We start from the raw sequence: 18171 nt of genomic DNA, 5'->3' as shown, positions 1-18171 counted from the left end.
ACTTTGGGATGTGAGAGGAAACCAGAGCACCTAGAGGAAACCTGCGCGATCACGGGGAGAATGTGCAAACTCCTAGCAGGCAACAGAGGGAGTTGAACCTGGGTTGTGGGTAGCTAACGAGTACGCTACCATGCCACCCTCTGTTACGGTCGTATGATTAACATTGTGTCCCTGGGGAGCCTCAATCCTTTCTAAGAGGGTGGACAATTCTAATCAGCACAAAATATAGAAATGTCTACAGGCAACACACCCCTTGTTATATGAGGAAGGCAAATGATCGCAGGTACATTAAGTACCTTACAGGTTGTTCTGCTGTAATGCATATAGTGGGATTGATGAATTAAGGAATTCCTGACCCTGACTGAATTAGTAATAATGTGATTTGGATCAAGAATTAGTAACAGACTCCGGCTAACAACTCCACCATGAGAGTCCACTTAAGAATATTGCTTTGGAAACTGAGAAGGCAATTGCTTCTATTGACAATTGTGCAATGATACAAATGTCATGCACAGCCTAAAGTATTATTAGCTTGCAATAACAAAACAAACATTGCTATTAAAATACCTTTATTGCTGAAATTTTTTGCAGGAAAAAATAATTGCTATTGTGAGTCTAAAATGTCATAGTCCTTAACTCCCTTTTACTCCCATTGACACAATTGTTTTTTTCCATAATATTTGCTATAACTCAAGGTTCTTAGAACATACATCCAGTTTAATCTCAAATGTCTGTCATAGTTAATACCTCAATTGTTAACCTGCATGAAGAGATTTCACATGTTTCCCTTTATAAGTGCCTTCAATTCTTCCACTGATCTGAAGATCCTATAGTTGAAGGCTCCAGCCATGGTCCCTTCCATTTTGTACACCTAATGGAATGAGAAGCAGGAGCAGCCACTCAGCCTGACAACTCAGTCACTCCACGGCTGACCTTTTATCTCAGCACCTTCATGTTAATCAACCATTCTCTTGAATATATTCAATAACTAAGCCTCCAAAACCCTCAGAGATAATTTCATTCAGAGTTGAAAATAAAACAAAGTCCTCCGATGCTGGAAATCGAGTTCACACTGATTATCAACACTGGTCACATTTTACTCGCCCCACATTCCCATCAATTCCCCCCAGACTCTACCAGTCACTGACACACTCAGGATAACCTACTACAACTTGTTTAGGATGTGGGAGAGAACTGGAATCCCTGGGAGGAGTAACACTGCCAGAGGGAGAACGTGTAAACTCTCAAAGACAGGTCTGGAGGCAGTGCAGAAACCCTCGGGTGTCCGACATGAGCTAAAGCCTGGTCACATGCCAACGCCTGAGTCTGCTCTCTCCCTGAGGAAGAAACTGCTTGCACACATAAGGTTTACCAGGCTGATACCTGGGTGCTGGGTTTGTCACGTGAGGAGAGGTTACGCAGACTGACCACAGAATGAGAGGTAATCTAGATGAAATGTACAAGCCTTTGCTTGGGTTAGGAGGGTAGATGTGGAATTAACATTTCCCATGGTTAAGGTGTCTAGGTCCATCAGTCACAGTCTCAAATGGAGTTCAGAAATAGCAAAATGTACTGGTGAGTCAGTGTGGCTGATGTCAAGTTCCCACATGGAGAAGTCCGTCCAAACGGCTGAAGACGACAGGATCCAGGGCAAGCTGGAAAATTGGATCCAGAGTTGGTTTGGTAATAGGGAGGCAAATTGTGCTCGTGGAGGGTTGCTTTTGTAACTGGTAGTTTGTGACCAGCAATTTACCACAAGGATTGATGCTGGGATCCTTCCCATTTGTTATATACTGTAACGATCTGGATGTGCAGGGAGGAGGTTTATAGATGACATGGAAACTGGCAGTGAGGAGAATAATTGTAGGCTAAGGGATTATAGTGATCGACTGGTAAAATGGAGGCACCGCTATCAGATGGAGTTTCATCCTGATAAGTGTGGGGTTATACGATCAACTTCTACCTTAAATATACCCATGGACTTGGCCTCCACTGCAGTCTGTGGCAGGGCATTCCACAGATTCACTACTCTCTGGCTAAAAAAATTGCTTCTTACCTCTGTTCTAAAGGGTTGCCCCCTATTTACCTGTATTTGGCCCAATTCTTTCAGATCCACAAGCCTGCCCAAGTGTCTTGTAAACAGTCTAACCACACCCACCCTAGTCTGACAGCTCATTCCACAACCTTTGGGAACAACTTGCCCCTCAGACCCTCTTTAAATAATTACTCTCTCACCTTCAACCTTTGCCCTCCAGCTTTAGACTTCCCTACAATGGGGGAAACTGCGGCCATTCACCACAGCTATGCCCCTCATTCTTTTCTAAATCTCGATAAAGACAAATCTGTTAAAGTTCTTCGAGGCAGTAACAAGCAGGGTGGACAAAGGAGAGGTAGTGGATGTCATTTACATGGATTTTCAGAAGGCGTTTGATACAGTGCCATATATGAGGCTGCTTAATAAGATAAAATCCCATGGCATTACAGGAAAGATACTGGAATTGATAGAGGAATAACTGAGAGGCAGGAAGCCGCAAGTAGGAACAAAGCGGTCCTTTCTGGTTGGCTGCCAGTGACTAGTGTTGTTCCTCAGGGGTCAGTATTGGGACCGCTGCTTTTCACATTGTTTGTCAGTAATTTAGATTATGGAATTGATGGCTTTGGGGCAAAATTTGCAGATGATACGAAGATAGGTGGATGGGTAGGTAGTGCTGAGGAAGCAATGCAATTGTAGCAGGACTTAGACAAATTGGAAGAATGGGCAAAAAGGTGGGAGATGAAATACAATGTTAGGGAATGCATTCTGAAAAAGGAATAATAGCGTGGTCTATTATCTAAATGGGGAGAGGGTTCAAACATCAGAGGTGCTCATGCAAGACTCCTAGAAAGCTAATTTACCAGTCGGGTCTGCGGTAAAGAATGAAAATGCAATGTTGGCATTTATTTGAAGGGGAGTAGAATATAAAAACAAGGAGATAATGCTGAGGCTTTATAAGACACTTGTCAGGCTGCACTTGGAGTATTGTCAATGCTCTTAGGCCCCGTATCTCAGAAAGGATGTGAGGTCGTTGGGGAGAGTCCAGAGGAGGGTTATGAGGATGATTCCAGGAATGAAAGGGTTAACATATGAGGAGTGTTTGGCAACTTTGGGCCTGTACTCACTGGAATTTAGAATAATGTGGGGGGATCTCATTGAAACCTACCAAATGTTGAAAGGTCTAGATAAGGTGGATGGGGAGAGGATGTTCCTTCTGGTGGGGATATTCAGAACTAGAGGGCACAGCCTCAAAACTGAGGGGCAATCCTTTAGAACAGAGGTAAGAAGCAATTTTTTTAGCCAGAGAGTAGTGAATCTGTGGAATGTTCTTCTATAGACTGCAGTGGAGGCCAAGTCCATGAGTATATTTAAGGTTGAAGTTGATTGTTTTCTGATCAGTCAGGGCATCAAAGGATGTGATGAGAAGGCAGGTGTATGCGGTTGGGTGGGATCCAGGATCAGCCATGATGGAATGGTGAAGCAAACTCAATGGGCTGAATGGCCTAATCCTGTCCCTATGTCTTATGGTCTTATGTCTTACCTTCACCCCTCAGCCTCCTTCAGCTCAGGGAAACCAGCTCCAGCCTATCCAGTCCTTCCTCATTATTCAATGTCCTGTTAACATCCTTTTGAATCTTTGCTGCACTTTTCCTAGCTTAATCACACCCAGAACTCTTTAATTATGTCTCATAAAAAATGAAACTCTCCTTGATATCCGCTCTGAATATAAACTCCCCATAACCATCAAATACCTCCAAAGTACTACAGCAGTAGCATATCTCGACCTGAAATGTTGGCTGTCTATTTCTCAACATTGATACTTCCTGACCTGCTCAATACTTCCAGTGCTTTGCATCTGCGGTGTTGTATCATCAAACTACTGTTATACTTGGCTATCCGTTACCAACTCAGAACTGGACAATTCAGTTCCAGGCTGGAACTCACTTCTGGAAAAGTGCTACTAGATAAATATGTATGTCCCTAACCTCAAACATCTTAATTTGCTTCTTTCCATTCCTCCATGATTATACATAGAAATCTTTGAATCCCTCAACAATTTTCATCTCAGCAATAGCTTGCATAGATCTGTTTGATATTTAATAAATCTCCAACCCAATTACGTAGTCTGCAGACTGCACCTCAGCCAGTCACATCTCTCCTGTGGGTTTAGGCCACTCTACGTGTAAAGTACCCAAATCTATCAGTTGGATTCCAATCTGGAGAAAGTGCAGAATTTCACTTGAATATAACCTGGGAGGGAGTGTTTTACAGCAACAGTTCTGAATTTAAACCCTCCCAAACACCTCTCCCCCATCACCCAAAAAAGAAACTTGTGATTAGACTGGAGCTTGTATTTCATTCCTGATTATCTTCATTTCCATACATGGTAATTGTTGTTCAACATATAAATTATCTGATTCTCTTCATTAGATTCCAGGTTATAGCTGGAAGGTGTCAGGTCCTCAGAAGAACTCTACAATACCAAAGCCGTACTAGTTTCCAGTCTGAAGTACATTTCCTGCCATCTGTTCTCCATGTAAACCACTCCATGTGGATGCCATTTTGTTCATCAGTCTATCTAGCTGTGACTTCCTATTTCTGTAATGTCCTGGGTCAACATCTCAGATCTTACCTTGGGGGCTCTGGCATACTTGCCAACTCTTGTGTCACGGATATCTGTTAATGCCAGGCTCTCGATTTGCTACAGAAAGAAACAGCAAGAAGCACCGATCAGGTTTGTAGAAGACAAGGTACATTATTTCATTGTGTTTAACCATATACACAGAGAAGTTCAGTGTGAGAGATGGAAGGCAGAATTCCAGGCAACGACCCCAATCCTAAAGCACAGCCATCTCTCACTAGCAATAAGTGAAGGACCAGGCAGATCTATTTCCAGTGACAAGCTGAGCCCCCTTATCACCATGGTAGTTTGGATCAGGGAATTAAAGATGACATGCCATTGGGGTAGGATTGGGATGATCATTGAGGAGATGGAAAGAGGTTCAGGTGTGATTTGGACATGTTGGTTCAGTGGGAAATTGTACACCAGAGCAGATCGAACACCGTGAACACAGCAGATCATAGATTGTGCAAGTGTTCAGCTACATGAGGAACACAAATGGGATAATGACCTTCCTTGCAAAGAAAGCCAAGTACAGGAGCAATGGTGGCATGCCACAGCTGTCCAAGGCCTTGTGAGAGCTCACCTGGAGGCTTTTCTGTCATGGTGTCTTTATCTTTCAGAGTATGTTCGTATCACAGAGAGAGTGCAATCAATGTTTGCTCATCTAATTCCTGGGGAGACGTGACTGGTACACAAGTCACAGATTTGGACAGGACAGAACCAGGCCCTTCATCCCACTCTGTTAATGCCAACTATCATGCCTATCTATACCAATCCTACTGGCCTATCCCTCCATACTCATTCAAGTACCTGTCCAGATGTCTTTACTCTTCCTGCCTCGATAACCTCATTCCAGATACGAGCTACTCTTTGTGTGAAATATTAACCCTTCAGATCCCCTTTAAACCTCCTCCTTCTCATCCTAAGACAATGCATTCTAGTTTTAGACATGTCTACCTTTGGAAACAGACTCAGGCTCCCATTTACATCTCTGATAATGTATTTATACTTGTGTAACCACAGAGCCTCCAGGAAACTCTAGGGAAAAGAGACCCAGCCAATCCAATTTCCCCTGATAACTCAAGCATTCCAATCCAGGGAAAATCCTTGTGAATCCATTCTGTACCATTTGTAGCTTAATCATGTCTACCCTCGAGTGTGGTAACCAGAAATGTACAAGTATGCTATGTGGCCCGGACAATATTTTGTACAGCTGCACTATGACCACCCAACTCTTATACTCAAAGTTTTTGGGGAGCATCTCAAACTCCTTCTTCAGTATTCTATTCACTTTCAGAGAATGAAACGTATGTACTCCGTGTCTGCTCAATAACCCTCCCCAGGCCCTGCTGATCGCTGCCTATGTCCTTCCCTACTTTCAGTCTGGCTTGGTTCAGTGTACATTTTAAAAGAATGAGAATGGATCTCATAGAAACTGAGAACATTGCTACAGGAACTAAACAAACAAGATGATCCCATTGGCAGGAGATTCCAAAACCAAGAACTGCAGCTTCAGTGTATAAGATATAAACGAGACTGGGGGGACTGATCTATTCAGCATAGGCTGGTGAAACTGTGATATTCTGTACAACAGGAAGTCAAGTTATTCAGTATATTTCTCTAGAGATGGTGGGAAAAGGAAAGAACATGAAGTCAATGATCAGCCAAGATCATCTAGAATGGAGGAGAGATGTGAAGGGCCGAGTGGCCAACCCTACTCCTATGCCAAAGATGTCATACAATGAAGGATGTCATTACCATTGTAATTATTAGTTCTGCACTAACTCATCGTGGAATGACTTTTACCCTTCCTTTTAATTGCATCCTTCATTGTTAAAAAAGAAAATGGTGTCAACACTCAACAGGCCAGGCAGCATCTGTGGGGAGAACTGGGAAAATCAGAAAACAAACTGGTTTTAAGTTACAGTGTGGTTAGAGGGAAGGGGCTGTTTGCAAGCTTAAAGGATTGGATTTTATTTGAGGTGGAGGGTGAGGACAGCAGATCTGAAGAGCAAGTATAAGTGAAAGCAAGGGAGCAGGAGTTGGGTTTTGAAGGACAAGATGAGTTTGCAGAGAGCCGATGGGAGGAGCTGAGTGGGAAGTGATGCTGAAAGGTAGCAGGTGGGATAACCACCATTTCAAAGACGAAGATGGGGCAAGGAGACCAAGGACCAGAAATAACGAGATCTGAGACAGGAAGGGCTCGGAGAGATCCAACGAGATCAAGGATAAGTACCTACCTACCTCTCCTGGGTTTTCTTCCTTGCCAGATAGCTACACTGGGTAGTTCACGGTGAATTACATATTAGAAACTCGGAGAAAGCAATTGTGAATGTGTGATGAGGAAAGAACAAGGCAGATACCCTCAGCAGCAAGTACAGAATCCCTCAGATCACCCAACTGTATTCCACTCACCTACCATGTCCCTCAATTCCTCCTCATTAACTCTGCCCAAGCTGACTCTGGCTCTGCTCAATTACTCACTGGTTAACACGGTCAAAAGTCAGCAGTTTTGAAACCCTTGAGCCAAGGAGGCTCAGGAGCTCCGTGGCTTATATGGGGAGGGAGAGGTGATCTAATCAGATTGTTAGAAATGATGCAGTGAAAACTACTTGCTTCAGTGAGAAGCTGTGTAAATCACCATGCGATTAGAACAAATTTTGGAAGTACAGCCACACAGACGTAAATAGGTCAGCGAGATGGAGACAGAACAGCAGAACCATTAACTTGTTGAAAGGTTTGAACAATTTCTTTTTCTTTTCCCAGAATGGACAGACATGGAAGGGAAGTACAGAAACAGCTTACCTTATTTTGATATGTCCAGTATAGATAGTGTCCTTGCGAATCTAACCGCATAATCACCGGCAATCCAGCTCCAGTTTCCTGAGGGTGGAAATGACACAACATTGGCTTCAGTGTTAGCCATTTCAGTCCGAAGCTGAAGCCCCTTGACGCTGCGATTAAGGTTTTCCGTTCTCTTTGGCTTTTGTTCAATCTATCAGTGAAGTTGAGGTCAGAGGTGTAATAGGAAAAATTACAATGTGGATGTCTGACCAAATTCTTGTATTCATAAAACTCCCCTAAACTTCCCAAAACATTACAAAGCACTTTACAACCCGTGAGAACAGCTGTTGGAAGAACACAATAGGTCAGACTATCTCTGTGGAGAAGAACAGTCAGCACTTTCACTCAAGACCCTTCATCTGGATTGAGAGCCGGGGAACCACACAACCAAAAGGCAAAATAGCTGCAGATGCCGGAATCCTGAATTAAAAACATAAATTGCTGGAAATAGTCAGCAGGTCAGGTAGTGTCTGTGGAGAGAGAAACCGAGTTAATGTGTCAGATCGAATTCCTCCCACCGGAAACTTTTCAATGCAATTTCATCTCATGTTAACTCCGATGTGTCCGTGCACAACTACGTATCAATAAGATAAAGCAAGCATGCGGGAGATGGCTCTACCCTGTGTATTCACTTTACAACGAGAGAAAGAGAGAGAGAGAGAACAATGCACATGCATAGAATACAACACAAGTGCAGACAACAGTTCAATATGTAGTGCCAGAGGGTGTGGGGGGGGGGGGTGGCAGTCATTGCACTAAAAGAAATAGGTCAGTCCATAGACTTCCTCCCCTTTACGTTAATGCAACATAAAACTGTATATGTACAAAACATTCAATTTCCCTTTCATAAACCCATGTTCTAAATGCCTTCACAATAACTTCCCAGTTCTAAAGGTTCTGTCTTTTGGGTGGTGCTCTGTTTCTTTCAGCATAGCGTCTCTGGACCTGTGGAGTGACATCGTGTCTTGTCTGAGACAACGTTCCCAGTTTCCAGTGTCACTTTGCTGTCAGTGACATCGTGTCTTGTCTGAGACAACGTTCCCAGTTTCCCGTGTCACTTTGCTGTCAGTGACATCATTACTGAGAGATACGCTGGTGACTGAAATGCGTCCGTCTTGTTGGATGCCGTCAACTCAGGTGTGTTCTTCTGTTGAGCGTGCAGTATCTGGTCCACATGATGTCTCCATATCTGTCTCCAACATCACTGTGTACGTCAGTGGTTCTTGTAACTATACTACCAGGTGTCCACTTGGCTTCTCAGCAATCACGGGCTAGTACTTCCTGTCCAATCACAAAGCTTCTTACTGCTTCACTTGGCAACTGGTTGAACTGTTTACTCTGCACTTCCCTCCATAGATCTGGTTTCAGGAACAGCATTGCAGGTGTTTGATTTGTTGTCACATGAACAGAGTTCCAATACACAGAAATGTGCTGTAGAGAAGTGTCATCCTTGTCCATCTCTTTAGTGGACTTCGTGAAGGTTTAGATAAACCTTTCAGCTAACCCGTTCGTTGCTGGGTGGTGAGGAGATTACTTAAAATGCCTGATGCCATTTTTTTCCATGAACAGTTGGGATTCTTCTGATGTGTATTGGTCTGTTGTCACTCACAGTTTGTTCTGGTAGGCCATTTCTGGTGAAGGTAGTCCTCAGAGCAGACACAGTCTTTGCTGAGGTGGTTGGCTTCATTGGTATGATCTCTGGCCACTTCAAAAAAGCATCCACAGCAGTCAGAAGCATGGAGTTATGAATGAACCAGCGAAGTCAATACGTACTCTTTGCCATAGGAATGACAGCTACTCCTACAGGTGTAACAGTATCAGTGAAGGTGTATTTTGAACTTTCTGGCATCCTGAAGAGCTTTTGGCCAAGGCTTCAATCTGTTTATCTATTCCTGGCCACCAAGGTCGTTCCTGACGAGACTCTTCACCTTGACTGTACCCAGGTGTCCTTTGTGCAGATTCTCTAACACTCCGGTGTGCAGTTTAGAGGGAACCACAACAGGAGATCCATGCTCCAGCATTCTTTGACATACTGGCTGTTGGTCACGTCCTGCTGAGAACTCTGGAAGCGTAGGGTTACCATGACTGGCCATCCTTGCATGGTGATTTCATAGACTTTTGACAATGTCGGATCATTCCGTGTTTCCCTTTGTATTTCAGAATTTGTTACCGGCAAATGGTCCACCAGTGCAGTGTGGAACACTTCCACTGGGTCACGGTATGAAGACTTTTCTTCTTCAGTTGCAACAGAGTTAGTGGTGACAAGCCATCAGTTGCTTGGCACCCTTGAACTCCATGTCATAGAGTGAGCTCCTGGGAACAGTGCCCAACATTGTAACCGGGTAGCAGTCATCACTGGAATTCCCTTCCTGGGATTGAAAATGGACTCAAGGGCTGGTGATCTGTCACTAGCATAAAGTTTTGTCCGTAGGGGTAGTGGTGGAACTGCTTTATTTCCCATAATAGACTAAGGGCCTTTTGGTTGATCTGTGTATAGTTGTGTCTGGGCTCGCCAGTGATCTTGAAGCAAGTACAACCAGATCCACCTTGCAAAATATGTGACAAAACGGTCCCAACACCATAAGGGGATGCATCACATGCCATTCTGATGAGCAGGAATGGGTCATAATGGGTGAGCAGTTCATCTCTTGTTATTAGCCTCTGTTTCTTTGAATGTTCTTTCACCTCTTTCTGACCATTCCCACTTTGCTCCTGTCTGTCTGCCTTGCTCACTCTCTCTCTCTCTCTGTGACCTTGTCTGCCTTGCTCACTCTCTCTGTGTGACCTTGTCCGTCTTGCTCACTCTCTCTCTGTGACCTTGTCCGTCTTGCTCACTCCCTCTGTGTGACCTTGTCTGTCTTGCTCACTCTCTCTCTGTGACCTTGTCCGTCTTGCTCTCTCCCTCTGTGTGACCTTGTCTGTCTTGCTCACTCTCTCTCTGTGACCTTGTCCGTCTTGCTCACTCTCTCTCTGTGACCTTGTCCGTCTTGCTCACTCTCTCTCTGTGACCTTGTCTGTCTTGCTCACTCCCTCTGTGTGACCTTGTCTGCCTTGCTCACTCTCTCTCTGTGTGACCTTGTCCGTCTTGCTCACTCCCTCTCTGTGACCTTGTCCGTCTTGCTCACTCTCTCTCTGTGACCTTGTCTGTCTTGCTCACTCTCTCTCTCTGTGACCTTGTCCGTCTTGCTCACTCTCTCTCTGTGACCTTGTCCGTCTTGCTCACTCCCTCTCTGTGACCTTGTCCGTCTTGCTCACTCTCTCTCTCTGTGACCTTGTCCGTCTTGCTCACTCTCTCTCTGTGTGACCTTGTCCGTCTTGCTCACTCTCTCTCTGTGTGACCTTGTCCGTCTTGCTCACTCCCTCTGTGTGACCTTGTCTGCCTTGCTCAGTCTCTCTATGTGACCTTGTCTGCCTTGCTCAGTCTCTCTGTGTGACCTTGTCCGTCTTGCTCACTCTCTCTCTGTGACCTTGTCTGTCTTGCTCACTCTCTCTCTGTGACCTTGTCTGCCTTGCTCACTCTCTCTGTGTGACCTTGTCTGTCTTGCTCACTCTCTCTGTGTGACCTTGTCTGTCTTGCTCAGTCTCTCTGTGTGACCTTGTCCGTCTTGCTCACTCTCTCTCTGTAACCTTGTCTGTCTTGCTCACTCTCTCTATGTGACCTTGTCTGCCTTGCTCAGTCTCTCTGTGTGACCTTGTCCGTCTTGCTCACTCTCTCTCTGTGACCTTGTCTGTCTTGCTCACTCTCTCTCTGTGACCTTGTCTGTCTTGCTCACTCTCTCTGTGTGACCTTGTCCGTCTTGCTCACTCTCTCTGTGTGACCTTGTCTGCCACACTGTCGGCAGATTTTTTCTTTGAACTAACAGCCATCTGCGTCGTGGAAGGATTGGCTCAATGATCATTTTTTGGCTTTTCCCACCAATCAGGGCATCTTGTGCATTTCACATTCTAACCTCCTTTTCTGTAGTTCTGCTACATCCTTCACTGCAGTCCCTAACAATATTACAGAGGTCAATGCCCATTCTAAGGCTAGGTCTCTTTCAGATAATTGCCTCTTTTAATTGCTTTGGCTATGCATGCCATATACTAGCCTGTCCCTTAATGCATCAGAAAGTCCATCTCCAAAGTCACAGTACTAGGAGTTTGTGCAGTTCTGCAATATATTCAGAAAGGTTTTCATCCTTTGACTGGTTTCTTTTGTAAAATCTAAATCTCTCAACTATTACCAGTGGTTTAGAGCTCAAGTGATTTTGTAAAATTGTAACAATTTTGTCGAACATCTTGCTTGCTGGCTTTTAAGGGGTTACTAAGCTGCATAAGAGACTGTATGTTCGAGCACCCATTAAGCTAAGAAGCATGGGGCTTTCTTTTTCTCACCCTTGTTGTTCACGTTACAATACAGTTCAAACCTCTTGATATACAACCCCATTAGCACTATCAAATCCGTCAACTTTCCCAATTGAAGCCATCACCACAATATTTTCACTTTAAATTCAGCATGATTTTCATTGTGTACAATACAGACAGTTACTCACACATCCCTTTGTCAGCGTCTGTGACGGCCTTCTCCATACTGTTTAATTCTCGACGTTTCATTCCATAATTGTTTGTGATATTTCTAACATTCAGGTTTATACTAATCCCCAGTTTGTTGTGGGGGGTACACAACTACATATCATTTAAACTCTGTCTTCACAGATGCTGCCTGCCCTGATGAGTGTTTCCAGAAGTGATACCCAATGGTGACTTCTTTGCTTGCATCTTCGAAAAGAGTCCTATTTCCATCCTCAATATCTCTATTTTTTCCTTTCATGGTTCTTTGCGAGAATGGGACCCACTTTTGGGGTTCCACAATCGACTGCTATTCGGCATGCCAAAGTCTCGGCCTAAGATTTCGGCACGGTTTCAGAAGCCTAGGATCTCGAGTAACTGGAGACGGGCGTATCAAGGGTCAGTGTCACCACAGAAGACCCGTGTGTTGTTGGAGGAGTCGGAACATCTACTGTGTGCCCGGGGACCCGGGATCCTTGCAATCTCCAGGCACCGAGCTCGAAAAAGCGACGTAACGGACTTTTAACATCGTAATCCAGCAAGTTGTTTAATATGTCTCCCTGCTTGTTGGAAAATGGAATGGAGTCACCCCTGAATGCCCCCCTCCTACTTTCGAATCTCTTACTATCTTTCCTTTCAGTTAGTCCTGACGAAGGGCCTCAGCCTGAAATGTCAACAGTGCTTCTCCCTATAGATGCTGCCTGGCCTGCTGCGTTCCACCAGCATTTTGTGTGTGTTGCTGGAGTCACCTCTTTCTCCCTTGTTAGGAGAGAGAGAGACAGCATGCAGCATGTTGAATTATCAGGTGACCAATGTAGTCTTCGGGGTAACTGCAAGTCTGTGTCTTTGCTGTTGCTTTGTTCACACTTGAGTGCTGGTTGCGGGTGGACTTTGTTTTTGCCGGTGGGGGGAGGAGGACTTTTGCTCACTGCCGCTTACGCCTGGGCGGGGGGAGCTGGGGAGGGGGGGACATTGGGGTTCTAGCATTTAACTCATTCATTCTTTGTGGCACTCCTCTGTTTTCGTAGATGGTTGTGAAGAAAAAGCGTTTCAGGATGAACATTGTATACATTTCCCTGGCATTAGGTACCTTTGAACCTTTGAAGTTTCTGTTTTAAAGTGCGAGGTGAGACAAAGACAGAAAATTCAGTTCAAGTGATGTTGATTGAGGGGTTATGAAATTGTCCGGCTTATCATGGGGTTCTTAAAATCCACTCCAGAGAGCAGGTAAGATCCAGGTGGAATACGTCCTCGTTGAACTGAGGCCGAGAGATGGCCCGTCCAAGAGAAGGATTGAGTGGCAGAAGGAAAACTTACTAAGTTACCCAAACTTCACAGCAGCTTGTTTTGCTTCATCCTAAATCATTATCCAGGACTGTTTATCACCATTACATTACCATACCACAGCTTGCTGCATATCTCATCATGTCTTGCATCTTACTGCATACCAGTAAACACACCCATCTCAATGCATCTTCCCCCGTATCACTGCTCCTCTCTATATCCCACCTGCATCATGGCATTTTCCCGGACCTCCCTGCATCTTACAATCCATCACCCAATTGAATTTGACCGTGCTCTCCCCCCCCCCCCCCACCATCCCATTTCATTGTACCTCAGTGTAACATCACACCGTGTAGATTACATCAGTATCACTGTATTGTAACACTGGATCCTCCCTTAATTCAAATTCACCATGCAGCAACTTGTCTTATTGTAACTTTACAAATAACATCCACTAGTATTTCTCGTTACTGTACCTTACCATGCACCATAACCAACTGAATTGCTTCATTTCCTATAGTTCACCGCCTCGACTTGAAAATGCATCGCTGTTCCTTTGTTGGTGCTGGGTCTAAATCCCAGAACTCACTACCAACACCACTGCGAGGATATCTTCAACTCCCGGAACACTTGAGAATCAGAAAGGTCACTCACTACCACCTTCGCAAATGGCCCCATCAAAAGCCACCCTATCTCTATCGCAGTACACATCAAAGCACCTTAGCATTCAGATCATCTTTCACCACATCAGTGCATTTTACCATATGTGGCTACACCATTTTGTGCATCAGTATGTTTAATGAAGGTCTCATCGTGCACTATATCCTACCATTCCTGACTGGATATCAACTATACCCTTCCTCACCCATCCTTATTATCTTAGCAGCAGTTGACAGCATTGTCCCTTCCTCTACCCCACCATTTCTTCATTGTCCACACAGTAATTCCATGCCCTTAACCATGAGACTCACCCTTCTTTAATTACAGTGTGTCTGAAAGTACAGCACCTTCTTTATCTGTTCCTTATTCTGGCCGTTTCTCACCCTATCTAATTACTCTGCACTACATCTCCTAACACAATACTGCAGAGTGTACCCAGCTTATAAACTCAAGCTTCCCTTCTGAGTTAGACCCATTTACCCACATACCAGTCATACCTTTCCCATTCAGGTACCTGCACAAGTATCTTTTAAATGTCATTAATGGATCTGCCCCAAACATGTTCTCAGATAGCTCATTCCATCATCTGGGTGAGAAAGTTGTCCCCTGGGTCCCTATGAGATTCAGATTCAGGCAGCTATCACACAAACAATGCAACCTAAGACTGTGCTGGATGCAGCCCACAAATGTCGTCACACACTCGAGCACCAACATAGCATGCCCACAATGGTCAGCAGAACAACACAAGCAATAAATATATCCAATCACAAACAAGAGAAAATCTGCAGATGCAGGTTTCAGCCTGAAACATCAACCGTACTCTTCCCCATAGACGCTGCCTGGCCTGCTGAGTTCCTCCAGCATTTCGGGTGTGTTGCAGTAAGTATACTGTTATATAAATAATCCATCGCAGATTATATGTAAAAATAAGTGAATTGTGTACATCATAACTACCACGTGACCAGTAAACACAACTTAAGACACATCTCTCAGCTCTCTTGTTTCCTGTTGAATTAGTTTAATGTCTAAACAACAACACAACAGCCCCTTTCCTCCCACTCACACCAGGGCAGGATGCCTCCTCACCTCCAGCCTCTAGTGGACTTGTGGACTCGCAGTCATTGGATTTGTGACTTCCCCAGCAGACTCGCAGATTTACAGCTTCAGCCAAGGAGCCTAGAATTCCTGACTCTGTCTTTTGTTGACATTCGGTCTCAACTCCAGGACCACTGATGACAAGACCCCAACCTCCAAACTATGCCTCCTGCCTGCACTGACCTCCAGTCCCAGTACCAACTGACCCGGGGAGGAGGAGGGCAGCTTACCAGACCTCACCCTCACTGGTCTTTGTCCACAGCACCTGCAGACCTGAATTCCGTCTATGGTAATTATTGCCCTTTCTTTCCAGAGCGCTCCAGCCGGAGCTCTCACATACCTGTCCCTAAACCCTGACAGCTCTAACTGCCCTCTGTGTCCCAAAGTCATCCCTACAAACCTAAAAAACAACTACATCTTTCCCTTCGCACGTGTCCTCTATTCTTGATTCTCCAATCCTCGGGAAAAGACTGTGTGTAATTACCTTGCCAATTTCATACACCTCTATAATCTCACCCCTGATTCCCCTATGCTCCAATAACCAAAGTTCTAGCCTGCTCAGCCTTGCTCCATAACTCTGTCCTTCAAGTCCTGGCAGTAACCTCATAAATCTACTCATCTTAGTCTGTTTAACATTAACCGAAACCACGACGACAATAGAAGACAACATTAACCGTCCATCAATTCTGAGCCACAATCACTTACATCATCCCATTTAATGAACCTCTCTCCATGGACCAGAAAGGATTTCACCTCAATCTCAGGGATTACAGCTCCTGCCATTCCCAGCAAAACAAAGTGGATCGAGTTTTCCCTCACAGCGTGCTGGAAAGGGATGAGAGACTCTCTCAGCCAATCACACCAGGAAATTAATTTACAAAAACGGATGTAAGTTACATCTCCAAGTCAAATAAAATTTGGCAACATGTAAAGTGGGATGCAAATATAGGCAAACGGAAACCATAGGACAACAAACACACAGACAAACGTGAATTGAAACATCACAGAAAGGTGCTGGAGGAACAGCAGTGCAGGCAGCATCCATGGAGGGAAGTGGACAGTTCACATTCTGGTTGACCAAACTGTTCTCCATAGTTGCTGCCTGACCTGCTGAGTTCCTCCCGTGCTTTGTGTGTTCCTCCTCATTTCATGGTCCACTGTTACAATTTTTTTGCACTTTAGTCAGTCTGTTGGATGTGATACCTCAGCAACAGAAAACATCTTGCTCTCTTTGACTGCCTATTCTTTCTCACTCAGGTCTCATTTTCCCACATCATTTCTCTCTCTTCACTCTCTTGTATAGCTCATGCCTAACACCTAATGTATCATCCCTTAGGTATAATCCCAAATGTGTAATCTCTTATGTGTAATTGAACATCTATAATCCTTCAAGTATAATCCCTCATGTTCAATGTGTCATGTATAACCCCACACGTAGAACCCCTCACGTTTAATCCCTCAGTTATAATCCCTCGTGTAGAATGCATCATCTATAATCCTTCATGTATAATACCTCATAGATGATCCCTCGTGTATATCCCCTCATATAATATTCATCATATATAATCCTTCATGCTTCGCCGCTGATGTAAACAGCCTCATGTATACATACACATTATATCCCCTTATGTAAAATCCCTCATATATATTCCCTCATGTTTAATACATAAGAAATAGGAGCAGGAGTAAACCATCTGGCCCAAAGAGCCTGCTCCGTCATTCAGTAAGATCATGGCTGATCTGACCATGGACTCATCTCCACCTACCTGCCTTTTCCCCATAACCCTTAATCCCCCTACTGTGCAAAAATCTATCCAACCTTGTTTTAAGTATATTTACTGAGGTAGCCTCCACTGCTTCTTTGGGCAGAGAATTCCACAGATTCACCACTCTTTGGAAAAAGCAGTTCCTCCTCATCTTCGTCCTAAATCTACTCCCCCTAATCTTGAGGCTATGTCCCCTAGTTCTAGTCTCACCTACCAGTGGAAACAACTTTCCTGCCACTAATTTATCTATCCCTTTCATAACTTTATAAGATCTCCCCTCATCCTTCTGAATTCCAGCAAGTACAATCCCAGGCAACTCAATCTCTCCTCATGTATACTCCCCCCTGTATAATCCTCTATTTATATTCCCTCATATATAATCCCCCATGAATAATCCCTCATGTATAATCCCCCATGTATGTTTTCATATATAAACCACCATGTATAATCCCCAAGTATAAACCCTCATGTATAATCCCTCATGAATAATCCCTCATGTATAATCCCTCATGTATAATCCCTCATGTATAATTCTTCATATATAATCCACCATGTATAATCCCCCAAGTATAATCCCTCATGTAAAATCCCTCATGTACAATCCCTTGTGTATAATCCTCCAAGTATAATCCCTCACATATATTAGCCCATGTATACACCCCATCTATAATTCCCCATGTATAATTTCCCTTATATAAACCATCACATATAATCCCCTATGTACGAGGGGTGATTGATAAATTTGTGGCCTAAGGTAGAAGGAGATGTTATATAGCTCTTGTTACGTGCACGTGCAGGTCAACTCTTTGAGTGATTATGCAGAAAGTTTGAAGTTAATAACTCATCTCCTTCTACCTTAGACCACAAACTTATCAATCACCCCAATGAGTTATTAACTGAAGAGCTATTAACTTCAAAATTCCTGCATAATCACTCAAATACCCCTCATATAATCCCCCAAGGATAATCCCCCATGTATAAACCCCCATTTATGCTCCCCCATGTATAGCCCCTCGTGTATAATCCTCCAAGTAAAAACCCTCATGTGTAATCCCTCACATATAATCCCATCTATAAACCCTCATGTATAATCCCCCATAAACCCTCATGTATAATCCCCATGTATAATCCCTCATATATAATCCCCCAAGCATAATCCCTCACAAATATTCTCCCATGCATAATCTCCCATGTATAATCTATCATATATAATCCCCATGTATAATCCCTCATGCATAATCCCCCTGTATAAACCGCATGTATAAACCCTCATGTATAATCCCCCACATATAATCCCCATGTATAATCCCTCATGC

At 44.1% G+C, this 18171-nt stretch overlaps 1 protein-coding gene across 1 annotated transcript in view; it reads right to left on the bottom strand.

Annotated features, from left to right (window-relative positions):
* Nucleotides 1-15872, bottom strand: part of LOC132382496 (1-phosphatidylinositol 4,5-bisphosphate phosphodiesterase beta-2-like) — a 282694-nt gene extending 266822 nt beyond the window's left edge. The window contains exons 1-3 of the mRNA XM_059952750.1: nt 15795-15872; nt 7464-7541; nt 4668-4736 (exon numbers count right to left, since the gene is read on the bottom strand). Coding sequence (XP_059808733.1) covers nt 4668-4736; nt 7464-7541; nt 15795-15872 — 225 coding nt within the window. The remainder of the gene's footprint in view (nt 1-4667; nt 4737-7463; nt 7542-15794) is intronic.
* Nucleotides 15873-18171: the final 2299 nt, after the last annotated feature.

The sequence above is a fragment of the Hypanus sabinus genome, chromosome 2, assembly GCF_030144855.1.
Source record: "Hypanus sabinus isolate sHypSab1 chromosome 2, sHypSab1.hap1, whole genome shotgun sequence".
Classification (NCBI taxonomy): domain Eukaryota; kingdom Metazoa; phylum Chordata; class Chondrichthyes; order Myliobatiformes; family Dasyatidae; genus Hypanus; species Hypanus sabinus.
This window is presented reverse-complemented; position numbering and strand designations above follow the sequence as displayed.